At 23.3% G+C, this 23,483-nt stretch overlaps 1 protein-coding gene and 1 long non-coding RNA gene across 3 annotated transcripts in view; one reads left to right on the forward strand and one right to left on the reverse strand.

Annotated features, from left to right (window-relative positions):
* The window catches only part of LOC112694570, a 42,565-nt gene that overhangs the window by 3,597 nt on the left and 15,485 nt on the right, over positions 1–23,483 (forward strand). The gene's annotated exons all lie outside the window — the stretch shown is intronic.
* Positions 4,536–12,731, reverse strand: LOC112694568 (S-adenosylmethionine decarboxylase proenzyme 2). 2 transcript variants are annotated; one of them, XM_025570082.1, is made up of 7 exons: positions 12,628–12,731; positions 7,725–7,811; positions 6,805–7,037; positions 6,518–6,714; positions 6,360–6,452; positions 5,158–5,313; positions 4,536–5,084 (listed from the first exon to the last, which is right to left on the reverse strand). In XM_025570082.1, the coding sequence occupies exons 1-7, from the start codon at positions 12,729–12,731 to the stop codon at positions 4,947–4,949; spliced, it is 1,008 nt and encodes a 335-aa protein (XP_025425867.1). In that variant the 3' UTR covers positions 4,536–4,946. The 2 variants fall into 2 exon arrangements, with proteins under 2 accessions (XP_025425867.1, XP_025425868.1); XM_025570083.1 differs by lacking the exons at positions 7,725–7,811; positions 12,628–12,731 and adding an exon at positions 7,105–7,268 and having other exon boundaries at positions 4,947–5,084.

The raw sequence follows: 23,483 nt of genomic DNA on the forward strand, positions 1-23,483 counted from the left end.
TTCAACAATCCGTTTAGTGAGCGTCTCACTAAACCGGGTCCTAAATTTGATGTCAATCCACTCCTTCCAACATGTGATTTGTACTCAGGGGTGGATTAACCCATCGAAAATTCGGGAGTTTTCCTGATAGACTGGATTGCTCCGTAAATGTGACTGTAACTCAATATCGTTATTAACGATTGTACACCGGCTATTTATTTGTTTATTTATCATTTTCTCACTGTAATGTTTTCCTAATTCGCTCCTTTTTGTACCGGCGGAGTAAGATTGCGCGCGTTATACCTTTGTTGGGTATACGATTGTGTGTGGTGCATGAATAATAATAGACATGACTTTGACCCTTTAAAAACGTACAACTGCGCGTGAAATAGGAAGAAAAGTTATCAAATTTCTATTACAATTATTATAAATATACTATGATAATTATTTTTAATGTAATACGAGGGCTATTCAGAAACTAGGGAACGTTTTGTAATAAAACAAAAACTAGGTACAGGAAAAATATTTTATTATATACATCTGAAAGAGTGACTAAAATGCTACTTTTCTACATAGTCACCAAACAAATTAAGGCACTTATCGTAGCGGTGGACAAGCTTCGAAATTCCTTCGTCATAGAAATCCGCCGCCTGCGATCTCAGCCACTGAGTGACGCACGCCCGGAGCTCGTCGTCGTCATCAAAACGCTGTGTCGCTAGCCAGTTCTTCATCTTCGGGAACAAGTGAAAATCACTCGGTGCTAGGTCGGGATATTTTTGAAGGCTGGAGAACTAGTGTAAAGAGTTTGTGTGAAGTAATAGACAATTTTAACGTAGAAGTTTGTGTGCATCAGGGGTCGGCTTTAAGCCCTTATTTGTTCTCTGTGGTAATTGATGAAGTTATGAAAGATATACAAGGTGAGATAACGTGGTGTATGATGTTTGCTAATGATAAATTTTGGTAGAAAAAAATCTGGAAAGAGTTAGTAATAGGTTGGATGAATAGAGGCCAGTCTTTGGAAGAAAGAAATTGAGAATTAGTAGAAATAAAACAGAGTATATGAGTATATAATATTGTGATCGTACTTAATAGATCTAGTTGCCAATAAGGATGATAAAAGGTATGGTTTAAATTTGTTACTATAATATAACTGCTAATTATTTTATATAATAATGATCTTTTATTTTATTTATACATTTTAAACATTAGTTTTGATATTATGTAGGTACTATTCGAAAAATTACTTGGTTTTTAATTTCTGTGCATTGATAAATGTATTTGATTCAATACCGCCTGCAACTAGGTATAACTTAAATTTAACTTTAAGTGAAATAAAGTGTACAAAAAGAGTCAACGTAATTCTTGAATTTACTTGTTTACATTTCTAAGGATACTTAATTTTGTTCAGTGGATCTTCCAAGAATCAAAGTATCAGAATATATGTAATGGCGCATTTAGGAGGTGGGCGAAAAGGGCAAATGCTAAGGCGTCAAATTTTCGGAGGTGGAAAAATTGATAGCATTTGCTTATGATGTGTTAATAATTTTTTAAAGTTTTATATTTTTTTCTGTATTGTTATTTATTTGAAACGCTTGACTAAAAATATGTATTTTAAAAAATATCGATGAACTTTTCCATAAATATAAGTTTTTGATTTCTTTAGCTACCATCCCCAGAGTAAAGGTGCGCGAAATGACTAAATTACTTCAGAAAGTATATCAGGAAAATTTGAAAATATCAATCCCAAATGAATGCATTCACCTCAGAGAACACTTAAAAAAATTATAGAGAATGTAACACTGTCCCTAAAAGTATTCGATGTATGTTGGTATTTATAAAACAAATAAACACTCGTTACATAATAATTATTTTACTAAAAGATACTTTTCTGCATTCAAGAGAATAAGATTATATTTTAGGTTAATCATTGGGGAAGAGAGACTCACTGACCATAATGAATATATAAGCAAATATAACCATAGAAATAGGTTATAACAACATAATCGAAGATTTTATAACATGCCAAGTGAGACGTAAAGTTTAAACCAGTGTTTCTCAACCTTTTTTATGTTACCATCCCCTTGAGTAGGAATCAATTCTTTAACGCCCCTCTATGTGAAAATTCTATAATTAATGGTATGGGCTGAGGGATATGAAAGAAGTTAATGATTTGGAAAATATGAAAAAAAATTTGAATAATTATCTCATAACTAATATTTTCATTTATGTTTTATTTTTCATACTTTTTTAATTATAGTATTCGTAAATTAATTAAATTAAACACTTGAAAAAAACTTAATAATTTATCAATTTTATTTTATAGCAATAAATACATTTTTTATTTTATTTAGAAAAAATATTACTTTTAAAAAAGATTTTAAAATCAAATAGATAAAAAATATTGCTTTTATTGTTTTTATAGATATTTACCCATGTATTTTTGTAGTAATTTTTTTTTAAAAAACACGTTTTTAATAGACTGAATATTACGAGTATAATAACGAAAACTAATGAAACATGCGCGGGTCAAATCAAACGGTTTACTAAAAGGTTGGTTAATATAGGTACCTACCTATAATAAAATACAATGTCCATGTACAATCGCTAAAATAATAAAGATAATAAATTTATTAACAATGAAAGATATGTTATTGTGCATTGCTCAACATATAATACCTATTAGTAACTAATAGTTATTATATGGATTATCAAGTATGAATTATTTTTAGGTCACACCATTTACAACGTTTTTGCGTGAATACGCTAACCACCCAAAACTAGTTCACCACCCCCCTACCGTCAAAAAATAATTCAATGTCTCCCAGTGATACTTCACCACCCACCGGGGGGCGATATCGCCCCCGTTGAAAATCACTGGTTTAAACCTATGATCTGTCAGATAGTGAATATTTGGTTTCTGTATAATACACGTAATTAAATATATCTTAAATAAGTGTTATAATAAAAATGACTGCAAGTTTAAATTTTACGTCTTATTTAAATTATTGTTTTTTATCTTAAATTATACAATAATAAAAAAATAATAATATGACGTTAAATTTATCTTAAATTAGTGTTATTATTTATTATTTTGTTGGGAAGAATGCCAGTAAAATGTTTGTCCTTAGGTGACTTACATCTAAACGTGGCACTGAATGTTAATATGCATCTAATTAATTATTTAAAAATTAAACACTAAACAGGTATTTTTTAAAATAGTATAAAATAGGTATAAACTTAATTACTCAAAACATTTTTTTCGACTTACAATTTTAACAAACAAAAATGTTAAAAGTAAATTATTTAAATCTTATTACAAATTAATTTAGTACATACACTATTGTATGTAATTGATAAAAAATAGTACAGTTAAAATTTAAAATATTTTCAAGAACGACTTGTGTAGCCAATATTTTTTAAAATTAACAGTCAAAAGGCACACCTAAGTTACCCCACTGATTGCATTACTATCCCAAAAATATCCCGTTTCAATCTTAAGTAATTAAAAAAAAAAAAATTTAGAATTAATGAAATTACAGAATATACCTATAACAATAATACTGTACGTAATTTTCTGACTCTCATTGACTTAACACATAAGTTATGTTTTTGTTACTATTTAATATTGTAAAAATAAACAAATTTAGAATATTTTTTAGATAATTCCGACAAAAATGAAACCTAATTTAGTATTTTCACTCTGTCTTAATGCCTAATATACACATTTTACACCTTAATAACCTAAACTACTATATCATAACGTGTTTCCCAACAAAAACACCACGGTTCAACTCATTCTTATTATTTACACCAATTAGGATTATTTTGTCTTCTCGGTTTTAAAAAAAATTAATATAGTACACCCAGAGACCTAACCATTTGTAAAAATACTACCTGGAGTTACTGAGAAAATCGTACATAGAAATTATAAAGGAGTCAATTTATACTATATATTATTGTTACATTATATATATAGATACACACATAGATAAGTAATATGTTTTGTTTGTCATATTTCAATGTTCAAATCAACATTGTTTCATTTATCATGCTATGACTAAATTTTAAGTGTACATAAAAGTATTTTAATGAATTTAAAAAACTGATGAAAGTAATATTCAAAAAATGTAGTTAATGAAAAAAGATAAACAAATTATTAAACTCAAAATTAAAAAGAACACCTATACATTTATATAAGATATTGCAAATACTTCATATTTTGAAATACCTATAGATCATTTAATGAACAATGATTTTTATTTTGTTATTAAGGAATAAATAATAATTAAAATTATTTGTGATCGCAAAAGTTCTGTTCATTATTATTAACAACATTTAAATGACACAATGGATCTCTGGTATTACAAGAGAAAAATAAAGTAGATATACAAACTAAAGCTTTTAATAACTAAGATTAAAACTGTAAACAACATTCTAATTGGAAACAATTTTAAATATAAATTAATATTTCAAAATAAATAACATAATAAAATGCATTATTAAAATTTAAAAACAATGTCATATACTTAAAAGTAGTAGGTACTAAACAGTCTAAAAGAATGTAATGTTTGAAAAAATATATATAAAAATGTAATAACAATTATTAATAAATGGAAATTTAGTTGTGGCGCATCAATTCATTATTTGCCTCAAATCAAAATGCTTGCCACATAATCACAATTAAACCAAGCGTATTTAGTATCCATTACAGGAACATACATAGTCCATGAAAAGTTTTAGAAAAAAATTACATGAACAAATTAAAACAACTATGTTAAGATTCTGGTTTGCCTCGGAATGTGACAGTATATATTTTACACTATTTTAAAACGACGCCATGCAAAGTGATAAATAGGTTCGGTAACAGATAGAGTTTTTATGCAGACTAGAACGACTAGGACGGTTGTATAATGTGGCAATATAGGCATTTTAGTTTTGACATGAGGCGTGTCCCATTCTGTTTGATTTCAGCTTGGGTATTTAGAGTAAAAAGATACAGTTAAGTCATGGTTTTTCAGTGAGCATGTCTTGTTTGAGTCTAGTTGCCATTCACCCAATTCAGTTAGATATTTGAATTCCTTATGATTAGATTTACTGGGTGATTTCTATTTTTAAACAAGAAATATAATTAATTGTGTTTGTAAGAAAATCATTAATTTTCTTAATAATTTTATATACCTCATTAGTAAACATGGTGATCACACATTTTTCTGGTTGGAATGTTTTCAACACTTTAGTAACAAGTTCCTTGTAAGAGCTTTGAGGAACATTAGTTTCAAAACTAACATAAGAAAATTCTTGTTGAGGAGTTATATGAATAGTCATATAATGTCCCTATGGAATAAAAAAAAAGAATCATAGTTAAGATTTTTCTGAAAAATTAAGTATTAATATTACTACTGAATATATTAATACTTAAGAATTTTCACATTTTATAAGAAATAAAACAATTTTTTATGAACTTGATAAACTAATTCTAGCACATGGTAGGTCACAGGAAATGTACCAAGAACTAAATAAAATAAAATACAAGGTATATTTTATAAGGTACTTTTTTTTTTCATACAAATACTAAACCACTAGAAAACTTTATAGTAATCTTGATGTAACTCTATAAGATTTTTTAAAGAATATTAAATAAGGTCAACAATAATCAAATAGAAATTAAAAAATTATGAAGAAAAAAAAAAAAAATTGAAAATGTGTAAAGAGTACATAATATGAAGAACTAAAATATATTTGATATCTAACACACAGCATGTAAACTTGGACATAACATTTAAATTATGTGACTGAGATAGTTAATTTTTATAAGTTAAAAAGTAAAATAAATAGGAATAAAAATGAGAAACATTTGTAGAGAGAAGCAAAATAGACGTTCTACAAGAAAATTAATATTAATTAAAAAAGAATATTAATAAAGTACTATGTGTGAAGTGTAACAATGTATGTTTTCAAAACATGAACAACTTAAATACTAAATTAAAAGAGCAAATATTTAAACATTTGAAATGTTATACAGAAGAAAAAAAAATGTTTTTTAAAAAAAAAAAAAGTTAGAAATTAAGAAGTACATATATGAATGAATAAATAGAAATTAATATAGATTAAAATTAATAAAATTAAATAAAAAAGAGGATAAAACATTTAATAAGAAATAATATAATGACAAAAATAATCGGGAAGAGGAATGAGAAACAAAGAATAATCTAACAATTATTAAATAAATAGAAGATAATTTCATTTATCTTAAAAATGTAATAATAATTAAAAAAAAGATAAATAAATAGATAAAATATTTATCTATTTATTCATCTCTTTTTTTCATTATTTTCATTATTTTTATATTTAATATACATAATAAAACAATATTATCTCACCTCTTTTTCAATACCATTCATTGAATAACCACAGGGATCAAACAAGAAATCATCAATTTTCATATTAGGCAATAATTTTGATATTCCAGAGTCCTAATATTGTAAAAGGAAATAATACATTTTACTTGAATATACTTTAAATTAAAATTGAAAAATACCTGAGTGGCTTGATTAGCATTAGCTGAATGTTGTTTTGTAAATATTTGCATTACGTTAGGATCCAATTGTGTCATCATTAGTTCTAAAGTTTGATCAGGAGTTTGCTTTTCTTTTCCATAACATTCTACTGGATGCAATGCATATAAATACCAAGAGTCTTTTGTTTTTGATGAACGCATACACCTAGCCATCCCAGCTGTACAACATGTTTAAAATAATGAATAAAATTGATTGTATTGTATTATATATTATATAAAACATAATATATTATGATATATCTACATACTTCCTTTAAATATGATGTCTAAAGTTTGAATTTCCAATTGAAAACTGCGGTATGTATCTTTTTGGAGTTCAGGATGCTCGAAATTTTTTCGCGAATAAAATACATCTTCAACTTCATCAAAACCGGTGAACTCATACACATAAATTAACAATGGTTTAATGTATTCAATTGGTGTTGTAGTACCACAAGTCTTCAATATGAATCGACGTTTAGCAACAAACATGCTACTTTCACTGTAAATATAATTTAATTCCCTTAAAATTATTTTAAAAATTAATGTTAATTTTTATAAGCCATTACTCATTATACAAATTATATAATATAAAAGTTGTTTATGCAGAATTGTGGCAGTGGGTTTGATCAAATATATTTGTAGTCTATTCGATTTACATTGACATTTTATTTAAAAATATAAAAATCAGAACTGAAACATCTTCGTTGTGTGTTGAAGGCCAAACACCACCATCTATGTTCTATTGCCAAAAACCATATTAACACATTTATATTACACATTTTAGGTCAATAATTATAGTTAATTAAGTATATACACACATAAATACAAAAAATCAGTATTGAATTTGCTTTAAATATTCATTTTTCCAGTAAAAAATAGAAGTTGATAAATAATTATTATTCTTAAATATACAAATCAAATATATAAATTAGAAAAATTAATTTTGAAAATATTTGTTGTGAGCAAAATACTTGTAAAAAAATATTGAATTCAACAATATTGAAAAAACATGATCAATTTTCATTCATTTTCAAAATATATTTTACATAGATTGTATATTAGATGTTACTTTTCAAATAATTCAGAAAATTGTAGGAATTTTGAAAAATTACAATTTTAATATGGATATTCAAATTTAATGGAAACTTAAAGCATTATTTTAAGATAGATTTTTTTAGGTAATTACCTCAGGACGTAAGCGTCTATTTCATCGTTACTGGTATAACTGATTACTTCACAACAAGCAGCTTTCAGGAGGTCTTCATATGTTTCTCTAAAACAAATAATCAATACATTTAAAATAAAAAATAAAATGTTTAATCTAAATACAATAATATGCTTTATTTGAAGTAATATAACTAATTATTTTGTAAAAAAAATGTTTTGTTAAACGAGGTTAAAAAATACATTAAGATTGTATGCTGTCATATAATAATATGTTAGTGTTGATATTTAATGCCTACATCATAAAAACAAGAACAAAAGGTTACCTAAGTTGTATGAAATGAAATATTAGTTTCATGATATTAATATGGAATACAATAAATAATGAAACAGTGTATATATGAACACAATTGTAATAACTATAAATATTGTAATAAAACATTATTAATTAATAATATGGATAGTCATACACAAAAATGTAACAATAATGTATTAAGTTAAGTTCAATAAAGTCTCATCACAGATTTAATGGAGAATTTTCAATAATAAAATATCATTTATTATAAATAAAATCATATTAAAAGCTCCAAAATTACAGCTATTAAGGAAAAATAAAATAAATGTTCAAACAGATCTAATACTTTAAAAGTGTATAATATACTATTGAAAAATTAAATATTTAATAAAAAATGTATCCTATTTCATACATTAATATAATAATATTAAAATATGGAAATATTAAAGATTAAAATATTAAAACCAAGTTTGATAATTAAAAATGTAATTTTATAGCTAATTTAAATTTAATAGACAATTTAAAATCCTATGTAATTAATTTGTACAAAAGTTTAATACCAAATTAAGATAGTTTGCTTATATTTATTCATATCAAAAATAAAATTAAAAAAGTTTAAGATAAAGAAAAATACAGATTAGGATATGCTTGATTAAGCATTGAATAAACAATCGTAGTGCAATTATTAAAGCAAGTCCTGTGTTTTATTATAATAATTAAATATTTAATATTGTAATATGATATGTGTGCTTAGAGAACATATAAATCAATCCAAATTCCAACATTTTTATGGATATACTTTATTGATAAATTATAAGTTACAATTAATAACATATGTAAAATACACAATATTACAGTTACAATAAGATAATCAAAAATATTTAATATTTTTATACTTAATAAATATTACATTAGTAAATTTTTTTTAACATACTCAATTTATAAAAAAAAAACAAATTTATGACTTAAGAAAGTTAAGTTTGTCTAAAGAAAAAAAAAAACTTATAAAAAAAATTATATTATTAAAATTTGACACCTAATATCAAATTATACTTAATAAATTAACCTAATATAATAACAATAATACCATTTACATTTCAAATTTTTAAATTGGAAAACAATTACTCAACTTCAGTATAATATATACAATTTAATTGGACATAATATTAAATAGGTAAATAAATTTTTGTATTTTAATAAAATTAAAATTAGATAAACTATGAAACATAGACTAAGTAATAATATATGGTGTTATAAATTATATAAATTTACATATGCTTTAAGTAAGATTATTCTTTAAATATGCATTATCTATTTTTTTTTTTTGTTAATTAAGACTAAGTATAAGGCACTAATTATAAACAAGTTTGATTAGTGCAGTTGTACATTTTATACATGTTTTATCACTAAAATTCAAGTATCACATTCAATACACTCATACACATTTATACTCTTATGTGCATAGCTATAGATAATAATTAGTATTTAGTATTAGTAAGTAGCGTGTACATTGATTAATAAATTTCAACAGTTTAAAAATTTTTTTTTATCATTTTATTAATTATATACAAGGCACTTTAGAATCAAGTTATCACACATCCTAGACAAAGATAAATTATGGTTATTTAATTATTGTAAATTTAAATCAGATAAAAATTATATAATATTACAAAAGTATAAAATAAACTACATATTAACTTAGAACTTAACCTTCATATATAAAAACAATTATTATGGTTTTTATTTTCATATTTTTGGCGCCAAAAATAATTGGACTTTTTCCAAGTGTTGCACTAAAATAAGTTATATGTAATATTGTTGTTTTTAAGTTATATATAATTATACATATTTGTATTCTTGGTTGACAAACATAAGAAAATAAGAATAAAAATAAGAATTTAAAGTAAATATAGAAGAATACATATTATATGCAATATGCACTGGAAAGACAAAAAGAATTTATAATATTAAATCATAATAAAGTCACTAAAACCAAAATAAATAGGTTTATAAATAAATAAGCACCATTTAAAACAGGCTTTAAAACAATATATTATATTTTAAATTATTAAATTAAAATTTTATGATAAACAAATATTTATTTATGATTAATTCAATTAAATATTTTCAAGTTTTTACAAGACTTGGAATTTACACATTTCAAAAATGTTTGTAATTTATTTCATTAAAACATTGTAACAAAATAAAAATGCACTGATTTTGCTAAAAAACTTTTAAAGATAACACATGATCAGTGAATAGAAAAAATGGTTTCAAAAAATGTCAAATAACAATTTAATTTACTATACAAACCTTCTGATTTTTAATTTATAAAATATATCATAATTTTAAATTATTAAATGATTAATAATGAAATGAAATTTTCATAAAAAAATACTTTTGAAGTGTTTAGAGCCCTTCGCATATACTAACAAAAAAAATATATTTGAATTTTATAGAAAAATTTCAAATACTTTAATATATTATAAAAATTCCTTCTGTTCTACATTATTTTCTTTTAAGTATCATATAAAAACCATGATAGTAGCTGAATAAATACATATTAAATATATTATAAATATATAAATTATATTTTTTTAATTTATATACTTCAAGTCATGATTTCATATGAAGTGATAATAACTGTGTTTTGATTTGTATAATTATAAAAAAGAAATGAAGCAACTCAAAGTATTCAGCATTTGAAATACCTCATTGAGCACTCAAGAAATAAAATAAATAAATTAGTATTTAAATTATATTATTTAATACCACAAAAATTTATTAATTATCATACTCTACACCTATTCTTATATATGTATCTAACTCAGGGGTCTTCAAACTTTTTATGAAGCGAGCCACATACTATTTTTTTTAAATCTTGCGGGCCGCATTCGTAGTAAAAACATGTATTATATATAAAAATTTAATTTATTTTTACAATTTTTAAAATTGGGTAGGTACATTTAATAATTTAAAAAAATTGCTATTGAACCATTTTTCTTGAAAAATGCGTTTTTCATCCGAGATTTTACGTTTTTTACTCACCGACATATTTTACAAATATTACGAAGAAAAAGTATGAAATTGAAACTTTTACACATAAACGAGAATATTGTGCTCGTTTCACAATCGATTACAAACCAATAGACAATAATAATTATATATTGGTAGGTAATTCAATTTATATTATCGCATATTTCTGATAGCAATAACTTAATTAACAATAATTTTATTGAACTAGAAAATATAAATGCTAAATTTAAAATGTGATCACGGGCCGCATATTATGACAGGAATGGCCGCAAGCGGCCCGCGGGCCGGGGGTTGAAGACCCCTGATCTAACTGAACAGTACTAATATTTGTTTAACTATTCAATATATTTACATACACACACACACATATATATATAAAGTATATTTATGTTATTAAATTTATAGTTCAAAACCCTACAGAAATAAAAATTTAAAAGTAAGTTTAAATACACAAATTACTAATATTATCTAGTTAATTTTTGGAATATAAATAATCATAACAAAATTCAATGCCAAGAAAATTATTAAATATAATTAAAATTTGATATTTTGGATTATGTTAAATGAAATTAGATAAAATAAAAATTAATCATAAAACAATATTTCATATTTCAAGTAATTATTAAACACTTTAAGATACACATATATTTTATATTCATTTTTTTACTGTTTAAAACAAAATAACAATAGGGACAATAGAATCACCACTTACATTTTTTTATAAAAGAGATTTTTAATTATTTTGAAATCATATTTAATCTACAAACTCTTTAGGGCTCAGTAAATTTTATAAATTTATAACACTTCATAAATTGTAATTTATCTTATAAAATAAAACAATTATTAGGGCTTATATAAAATTTTGTTGACATGATTAATAATTTTTTTCACAATGATTCTAAAATAACATTGTATTTTATAATAAGACAGTTAAAATGTAATCATTAAAGTAAAAATAAAAATAAAAATGAAAAATATAATAATAATACATATCATAATACTAAATTAAATTTTTAATTACTAATTCTAAATCTACAGGATTTAAAAGTTTTTTTTACACATTTTTTCATAATAAAAGAATGAGATTTTTTGATAAAATATATTTAATTAGCTTTATTAGAAAAATAATTTAGTGTATTATTTAATGTTAATAAATTTTTAAAAAAAAGGTAAGTTCTATAATATTGATCCAGTATTATATGACTTCACATAATTATCAATACAATTTTGTATTAAAATTATTTTTAGCATACCTACTACAGACAAGTTAAAAATTTATAAAATGTAAATTCTTTAACCAATTAATTTTAGAATTATTAAATAGATAATACATTTTAAATATTACATAGTAGCAATAAGTAAATGACAAAATAAAAATATTAAGAAAATAATTTTAATTCTATAAAAATTGTTACATTTTTAATGATAAAATTACACAAATTTAAAAAAACATTTTAAAACAAAACTAAATAAATAGGGAATAAGTTAATTGATAATGATAACTTTGTATACCTACTATAAATTTACTACATATTATACATTTATCTTTTTCATAAAAAATAAGACATGGATGAAATTAATATTTAAATATTACCTTGGTATTTTTCTTAAGTCTCCATTTTCTACTTTTCCGTCTTGACGTCCAAACCATATTTCAATACATTTTTCAGCTCCTTCAAAGAAATCGTCTGCAGCCATTTCGCCTTATTAGAATAGACAATAATTTTCAAACATTTGAATACTGTTTAACTGTTTAAAATTAAAAACCAACCGGCTACATTGAACCAGTAGTTAATCAGCGGATAACCGCCGAGGAAATGAAAGATGCTATCTCTCCGATGTCAAATAAAATAAAACTTGCACCACCTTGTGACCCTGGTATTATATATTAATAGAGGGGGAAAGATAACTCACCTCTTGACTGCAAGAAGTACTACTATGCACAATAAACAGGCCTTTTTAGATATTATTTCGAGTATTTTAATAATGAATGTGTGCTCGGTAAAAAAAAAATCTTTGCACTACAAACAACAGTAAGTAATGTGTACAATGTACTAAAGATGTACAACTCTCCTGCGTTGTGAATAGTGGCTTGTGCTATAGTTATCGGCAAAGCAATTATCGATTTTCGAGGAAAATTAAAAAAAAAATAAAGGTAGAGACTAACAACATAACCTCACATTAGCTTGTGATAACTAAATTCTGATAATGACATCATTTTACTGGGAAATTTAAAGTTTTTAATAATTGTTTTAAGACTTATGAAACATTTACAATCTTAATGAACTTTAAAAGGTTCAAAAACTATTCATAGATGATGTATATACATTTCGGATTTTGTTGATTTTATTTTTGATTGTTAAATATTTTATGTATGTCATTTGTTTGATTTTAAGTTACCTGAGTAGGTATTTGTTCTTTTAGATTTTATTTAGCTTTAAAGCTGAGCTTAATAAAAAAACTTATATTTTTCCATTGCCTTTCTGTATCCTTCTGTATCAACAGAGGACAATTGTTTAATTGTCCTCTGTTGACACTTCTATTGTTTGTTGTATATTTTAATATTTGTATGTATACTATACTATATATATATAGGTTGGTACATGATATGATTATGATTGCTCAAATTATGATTATACAATTAAATTAAATGGAAAATTATATTTATTCATTCGTTTTCTACCTATATAATCCATGCAAACAATATTGTTACATAATTTTAGATTAATATCAATATTTTTATTTGCTAGAGTGCTGGCCATTTGGTTTGGCTTACATATTAACTAAGATAACTCATAATTACTGTTCTCACTAAAGGGTCACTACCCGTTTATTATACATAAATTAATTAATAAATATTAGTTTATTGCACATAAAAGTTAAAAACAATGATAAATCTATGAGCCATCAAGTTTTGTTACTTAATTTACATAGTGATTGCATTAAAGTTGATTTTTTTTTTTTTTATTTAAATAATTTATCGTTAATAAATTTTATAATGTCCTTTATTTTAATAAATTGTTAAATAATGCCAACATTTTTTCCATTTACCTTTGCAACTGTGCTCAATATCTGATTATCGAGTCACCCATAGATCAAAGTATTTTGTTTTTGATTTTAAAATTTCATATAAAGATAATTAAGTCAACAGTCACATCAAAATTTCTATAAAATCAACCTGAAGAAGCAGGCCCGGATTGACACTATCGTAGGCCCTAGGCCCCTAGTTCTTGCAAGGCCGTTGTCCAGTATTCAAATCATTAAGAACCCTTTTCTTCGGGAGAGGAAGTTTTGAATCTCATGCAGTGTTAATATTTTACAAACAATAATATATACAACATTAAAATTAAATCTAAATTTTTATACGATAAAAGTTTTAATACATGTTAAAAAAAAATTCATTTAATCCAAAACATATATAATATAAATTGTCAAAAACCATAAACATTTTTTTTTATATCAATTTGCATACTGCGAAAAAATCGTAGCCACACATTTTCGTATGCCCAAAAAAGTTCGTAGGCCTTGGTATAGTGCCTATAGTGCCTATGCGATAATACGGCCCTGTGAAAAAGTAGGGAAGATAGATAAGTAGAATAAAAAGTGTGTCGTATTTGTATTCCGTAGAAATATTTCATGCTACCTTTACGTCATCAATAAAAAAGAAACCAACTACAAATTACAACACATGTTCTATGTATAACAAAATCATTTAAGGTATATTTTATGTAGTTATAGATACGGTAATTTACATAACATATAGTTAAGTGCCAACTTAGTGGGCACCATTCGTTAACAATGTCGTTAATAATGACGTTCGAAGTGATTATATTAAGATACTCATTGTATTGTGGCATACTTGAATACCTACTGCATGGTTGAGAATCACCGGGAGAGTTACCGCTATTTTCCTGTTTATAAAGGGTTACCCATATTTGTTATGACAAAGAGGTTAAAATTCAAAAACAATATCCTATAAAAAGAAGAAAAAATGTAATAAATTAAGTACATGCGAATCTACAAATCTATTATATATATATTTGCGATCTAAAAATTAAAGAACGAACTAAGTGGAAAATAATAATAGGCAGTATATACTCTTATAATTTTTGTAATAATTTAATAAGTATTTCCAATGTTGCTAGAATATTCTAGAATATTTTAATACTAAAATTATATATTTACCTGTTTTTATATATAACATTTTCTAATCAACACTAAAATAGAATAAAAATAATTGTTATTATAGGATCGTCTAAGTACGAATTTTATAGAGACACTACCTTTTTCAAACCATAACATAATATGGTTCTAATAGAAGCCTAAAAATCAGAGATAACGAAGATTTAATATTCTGAAACCCATAATTTAATTTATCTAATATAAATAATTTGTTAAGGATGTACGTTTATTATATTATCTAACAATTGCATAAATTACAATGGTAGTCATTTTGAGGTTTAACAACACTTGAGTTTATTATAAACTTTTTATAAATTTAAAATTGTAATTCTCATAGGATAACTATAGAAAAAATATTATGATAAATATTAAAATCTAAAAAAAAAAAATGATTTTTATTTTATCATTTCCTAATTAAAACCAATTATATTATTTTATATTCGATGAATGAGGAAATGTAATTCTATCTCTTATCCAGTTTTTTTTCTGATAAGCTTGACACTTGAGGGTAAAATATTTATTTATTATTTATATATACTGGTGGTTAATATAGATTTTAAATACTTGAAGATCAAGATCGAATCATTAATTAATATCAATTTCGAAAATGTAGATATACTATTATAAGATTAATTATACTTATTAGAAATCGTTTGGAGTATTATTTAATTTTTTTTATAAAAATTTTACTCATTTTTAAGAATAAATTATATTCATTAAAATTTTAAATGACATATTATCCCTTCCCTTATAATGTTTATTTAGGATTTTACTGTGGGGATAGTTTTAAAAAAATAAACCAAATCTGAAAACAAAGAGCAACGATAAAGATATATATTAAACATTTTACATTTATTTGTTCTGATTAATCTTGTTTTGATTTCAATGTTTGATAATTATAATTTTTATTTAAATATCATAAATTCAATAATTTAAATAGATATTTATATTAACGGAATTTTTCTTTTATGAACCTTCTCAAAGACAATAATTGGTTGAAATGTATGATGTGGTCATATAATTATTTAAATATTATGACTTATAATTTAAACAGTAAATATTATCTATTGAAAGTTTGGCAAACCTAATTTTTTAGTGGGGGCCATAAATGATAACACAATATGCTAAGATTAAAGTCTACAGATAGTGCAAAAAATTATATTAATTAATTTTATTGATAAAATTAATTTAAATATTTAATTAAACTTTAATAATTACATACTATCATGTGTGGTTTCACTATAAATGTAAACTTTCAAAAAATTCCATAGATAAATGATAATAGGGTACTTAAGTGGAAGATTTAGGTCCCCCAAATAATAACAATTTTAAACAATATTTAATAGTTTTCGATAAAAAAATTCAAAAATACATACATAAATACAAGGGTAAAATAAATTTTTAATTAGGCATTCGTTTTTGATGTTATAAATAACTTAAATTCAATAATATTAATGGGAAATGCAGCAATGACTTTTATCGAGCTCAAATAGATTGTTAGAAGTATATTAATTTAATGAATAACCATTATAATCAATATATAAATAACTATCAAGTACGTAATAGATTACCTACATATTATTTTTATCAGTTATTAATACAATCTAGTTGTTACCGTTGGAAAAGTTAGGATACCTTTTTAAAATAATTAATTACTTTAAAAGCACAAAAATTGATAAAAAAAATTGCTTCATAAAAAATGTTGTGTGCAATACATTATATTGAACTGCAGTAATCAGTAAAATAATTACATTTAAAAATGTTAATGCAATTTGTATAAATTTAAAACTATATTATATTAATAATATTAATTATTAAAATAATATAATTTGATTGGAATTGGAGATAAACGTTAACGAGTTGGATTGGATGCGTTTTGTTTTAACGATATAATATTTTGTTTATAATTTGCCAACTAAAGTACTTTTTTGATGAATATTTCATGAATATGTCATGAATACAAATATTGAAATTATTAATATACCCCTGATCATAAATCAAATAGATAAATTAAATCAGCCTCAATCCAATATTACTTATAAACTAAAATAATATACATGTATATATATTTACTATGCATGGATATTTAAGAGAGACCATATATCTATATTAGATAACAATTAATTACACTCTCTAGTATTGACGGTGACACAATATATTATACAAGATATAGAGATACATCTCAATATTAATTTCTACTATGTATATATATATATATATTGGATACGTAAACATTTTTATTATAAGCAAAAATATAGATGTAGGCTTATGTATTTGTTACGAATTTATGTTTGACAAGCTATGGAATTTATTAAAAGTAAGATATAATATTGTATTAAAATTTACTTTTTTATATAAATAATAGTTGATACATACATTTTGCACACGTATATTTTAGTATTTGCTGACCTAATTTTAGCAGTTAACAAATAAAATATGAAAGCTAATAAAATTAAATCAAAATTTATAATTCGCCTTATATACCTTAATACAAGATAACTATATAATTGAAAAATATAATTATAGTATAGAATTAGGACGCATCTAAGCGAAAGTAATGAAGAAAATACATAATGTTACATATATAGAATCACTAAATTGAACAAATTTAAATATTAGTTCAACACCTATTTTAAATTAATTTTGTTATCTATTGTAATATTTAATTATTTATCGAACTATAGATACTTGTTAATTATTTAGTACTTCTACTTATTCGATAAAATATAGAGTCATACTCACTTTACTTTAAACTTTGTAAATTTAGTAGTAAAGTGTAATTTAATTTTGATGCAATCAATAAATCTATAAAAAAATTAGTTGATAATGTTGTTGCATTTTAATTTTTAAGAAATATTAAGTGAAATATTAACTGTGAGCCAACACTTGTGATTTAATAATAATTATTTTGTCTGTTATTAATATTATTATTACTTGTCAATAATTAACTACAGTGTTAATTTTATATATTCTTCTGTTTTGAATGTACATTCTCAACCCATAGAATCACAATGGTGTTTTAAATTTTGCAAAAAGATTTGACATGAATAAAACTGATAAATTTATGAATTAAAAAGAGTTATACAACCCATTTTTTAAGTCTTAACTTATAGGCATTGAGAAATTAGGGTTATCAAGATTGGTTATCAAGATCTAATTGATTGCATGTTGCTACAGGTTACATTCCAGTTTAGACTTGCTTATTAATTATACTCATAATTGTTACCTATTTCAAAAAAAAAATTTAATTGTAGAACATTTAAATTAACAAAAAAAAAAAATTTATATCATTTTGAAGTTCTAAAAAATTAAAAGTTCTATAAAAATTATCAAATTTAATTTCCCGAATTTAGTTGGTTACATATTTTTGTATTTAAATAAAAAAATACGTTTAAAAAATTTCTTTAAATACTACTTTATTAATACGAAAGAAATTGAAAGAGCTGTCACCAAAAGGAAGAAAAATATTTTCTTAATTTATATGTATACTTTATTATAATATTTATATAAATTGTAATTTTATACTTTTTTAATAAAAGTAAAAATGTATGAACAGTGTTAAATGTTAAGCTTGCAATATATTTATATTTCTTTTTATCGTTTTATAATTGTGTATATTGCTAATAATTATTATTAATAATTAATTGCAATAATACTCCAAAGTATTATACAAGAACAGTACGTCGAAGTATTTTAAATGTTAATATTTCATTTTATCTTGATATATTATATATTTATATATATTATATAGGTGTAATGGGTACCATTGAAGGTAATTCATAATCGTCGGTTAAAATAAATATCATTTGGTACATTACAATATCATACAATAATCAGAGTACTTATCTACTTATCTAGAATTTCTCTATAATGTAAAATGTATTATCTTATTTTTATCCAGTGATATTCCCTGAAATTAAACTCATGGTTCTATCCTCTGTGTTTAACTCACACATGCAATTGCTTTTTTAAAAGTATATAACTTGTATATATTTTCAAAATTAATTTTACTCAAATACTTTTAAATGATTTATTAAAATGAATAAAAAACAGTTTCTTTAATTGTGGTACCAATACTTTACACATTAATATTTATAAACGTTTTAACAATAAAGGTGATCAAATATACGTTATATATGCATTAAATTACATTGAATTTTCATAAATAAAAGTACATTATCAATAATTGTAGTTTAATTATTTTTGGTATCTATATAATAATAACAGAATAATCAAGGAAATTTAAAATAAACTCACATATTCTATACATAAATTTCAGAAAGAAATTTCATTCTTAAAACTGCATAGGCCTGTCCTAAATTTCATTCCTGGGCACGCCCTTGTAATAACCTCTTATAGAATTTCTTAATTTGTTCTAGTTAAGGCAACATTTTTAATACATTCAATATTTGCAAAATATTACATCACATTGCCAATATGTGTATTGATGGTATAACTTCTTAGTGTCGTAGAAAATGTCATAATTTCTATAGAATATATTTATTACTTATAAGTTAGATATGTAAAATGTCTTAAATTATGTACCTATGTAACATTTTTTTTCTTTTTGTGAAAGCATCCAAATAAATACACGATCCAATTAAAAATTCTCCCTTTTTTATGTGTTTTTTTCAAAAAGTATAATTTTATTTTGTATTATGTAATCTGAAATAATTTACATATTAAGTGAAGTACATACTACATACATTGTTCACTATTTATAATATTCGATTTCAAATTATATTTAACAAAAGCTACACTAGGTATCTAATACGCGCATTTATTATTTCTATGAGTTGCAATAAGTATTCTAATCTTATATTATATATTTAATGAGTTGTGTCACTAAAAAATTGCATAAATATACATTTTATCATGTAAACTAAATTATAACATATTATAATTTTTATTTGCCTATTATAAATGTTAATATTATTATTACAGGTATAAAATACTAAATTACTAATTGTTATATTTAATAAACTGAAAGTGTACATAAATTTGATTTTCAAAAGCTATATACATAAAGCTTCAATGTATACTTTATAGAAAATAAAATGAGAAAATTTATCATTATTTATTTTTATAAATTAAAAAATTAAAATAAAAACTTGAGTAAACTGTTAATTTGTTTACTAATAATCTCGAAAAGTAAAATTAAAATATGCAATAAAAATCGTTTTGAATATTTTTTCTATCTCCTTCTATTTTTTCCCCTAGAAAAAGTGCTTAGAATTATTGATATAAACTATTTTATTTTTATATATATTTAACTTAATAGTTAAAACGTATTTCACACATTGTAATATCATTGTGGCACTGTTTTTAAAATTGCATTGTTATAATCAATAGCGCGATAAATTTCAAAAACCACCTTAATGAAAAAACACTAATAATTGCATTAATGATTTAAGATAAAAATCAATAAAAAATCATTATTTTAACTAAATTAAGGTAAGGCATAGGCGCAATTTAGGGAATAAACAGGGTCTTTTGCACTCCTTAGTTAAAATTTAAGCAGAAATTTGGTGAAATTGATGGGGGGGGGGGGCTGAGCAGTATTTGCTTATTACACCTATAGCTACTCCTGTACGTAATTATTTATTTCAACACGGTAATTTACAAAGTTTGACAATTTGACATATTCAACAATTTTACCAAAAAAACAATTAGGTGCCTTATCTTAAATATTTTTGGAGTAGGTATTCTAAACAGAAATTATAAATTATTTGAATTAAACAACTAATGCAGGCACTATTACATATTATTAATATTACATTAATTACAATTATTACAAGTCGTGATAATAATTTTATAAAATCTAACGAATTTGATTTAATTTTTATCACAGAATATATTTTTCTAATTCAGTTATTAAAAATGCATTTTACAATCATAATAATTATGGTATTTTATATACTATTTTGAATTATACACATTAAATATTAAAATCAAAATTATTTAACTTACATAAAATATATTAAAACCTTTAAAACATATGATTGAAATAAACTTATAATAATAAACTCTTTACAAATCGCCATCATTATAAAATATAATTAAATATCAATTCAATACTATAATAATATATCAAAATATACAAATTTTGTATTAATTTATTTTTATGTTTCTTTTCAGAACCTAGATTTTTTTTTTGGTAGAACCCAAATCAATTTTCTTCCCGGAGACGGGGATTCCCTTTTCTTTTTGATTTGTGAATTTTACACTTTAATTATTTAATGGTATGAAAATGAAATTCTTATAATTTAATAAATTATCATAAGACATTTAAATCATATACTTCAAATTAAGTATTAATAATAAAATCTTAAAAAATAGCGTTCATAATTATAAAAAATGTATCAATTTAAATTAATCAATTCAATTTTAAATCGAAATATTCAAATTTTAATTCATTTATTTTTGTTTCTTTTCATAACATGTTTTTTTTTTTTTGTTTTAACCTAAATCAGTAAACACTGCATTTTTTATTTAAATTTTATATCTATAATATATAATGAAATAAAAATCAAACTCATTTAATTCACATAAAAAATCATAAATATTTAAATCATACGTTTCAAATTAACTATTAATAATACACTTTTAATCTATTGCGTTCATAATTATAAAATATATTTCAATTTAAATTAATCAATCTAATTTTATTTCAAAATATTCAAATGACAAACATTTTTAAGATTAGATAGCAAATTCAACACCAAAAGAACGTTAGTATTTTTAGATCCCTAGTATTTTTAAACTATTAATATAAGTATTTCAACACATTTTTTTCATTATAAATTCATAACACATTCAATTGATACGATTTGGAGAACTGGCTTACTCCTTAAATTCATGAGAGTAATTCTATGCAAAACCCTGTATAACATACTCAGTAATATGCTTAGTAATCGATAGTTCATAGTCGGCGTAGGTAATAAAACAAACAGAAAATGCAGACTAAACAATGTTCTTCCTCAATGATCAGTCCTTGCTCCAAGCCCAAATTAAGCGGGGTATAGAGGGAGTCATGGCCCCGCGCCTACAACGGATATCAAACAATAGTTGGCCCCTGGCGAATATTTGGTTTTTTCTTGTTTTCAACCTTTTTTTTAGCTCGTATAAGAAATAAGTATTTGAACGATCAGTTCTCAAGAAAATTTAAATAGTTTAATTGTTTTGTGTTCAGAGAGTAATTTTTTGGCGGTAATTAATACCGATTATATAATTAAAAGGTTTATTTTTCCAAAAAAGAAAAAACTATTTATACAAATAAATTTTTTATTTTTGTATTAAAAAAAGTAAGAAATAAATTTATAAATTCTAATATAATTTTTTTTTGTCTCTGAATAATATTTATGATAGGGTCATCAATATTTTGTTTATGGTTAAGTGCCCCTAAAATTGTTTGGCACCGGGCCTCAAATTATCTTAATCCGGGCTTTCCTTGTTTCGATCCTTTTCAACTTATATACTAATGATCTGCCAAATACTATCTCCAAAAATGTCTATTGTAATGGAATAGATATTCTATGTGCGTTTGTTAAATATTGTCGTTTTGACTAATTACATTTCTCACAATTTTTTGTTCGTAATATAAAAAAAAAAAAAAAAAAATTAAAAAAAACTAAATTATAATTAATTTTTTATTTAAACCTTAAAGCATACTTGATTGTTTAAATATTGTCATTTTTACTTTTTTATAGTAAACAGCCGAAATCTAGGACCCGATCCAGAGTGAAACGAAGTTACAAGAGATTAATATATACCAATTTACTTCCATAAATACAGGTATTCTTTTGAATAACAAATGCAATCATAAGAAAATTTATTAAATTTATGTTTTTTGCTTCTAGTTTTTTTTTTATACAATCCTTTACCTTTTTAAATCTATCAATATTTGAGTAGTCTCGGATATTTGAATAAAATTTTTCCATTTAATATTCATTTAAATTATTAATCTCTAATTTTATCAATTTAATTGCATTAGTGTTTGTTGTTTTTTATTATAATAAATATTTATTTGTTTCATCTGCATGAGTATTGTATAGACCCCAGGATAATTCTTTTATTTTTTATTAACAATTGAAACTATAACATAATGAACAGCGTATCAACCAGTGGCATATTTAGCATTATTTAAGGATTTTAAAGCAAAATGTAAGAGATTTAAGCTATACAACAAATAAGGTGAAGCAGTCAAGGTTCTAAAGAAATAGCAAATCCAATAATAATTTTTCGCAAATGTGACAATCGTAGATGAGA

Source organism: Sipha flava, unplaced genomic scaffold (assembly GCF_003268045.1).
Source record: "Sipha flava isolate LNK unplaced genomic scaffold, YSA_version1 130_pilon_pilon, whole genome shotgun sequence".
NCBI classification, from domain to species: domain Eukaryota; kingdom Metazoa; phylum Arthropoda; class Insecta; order Hemiptera; family Aphididae; genus Sipha; species Sipha flava.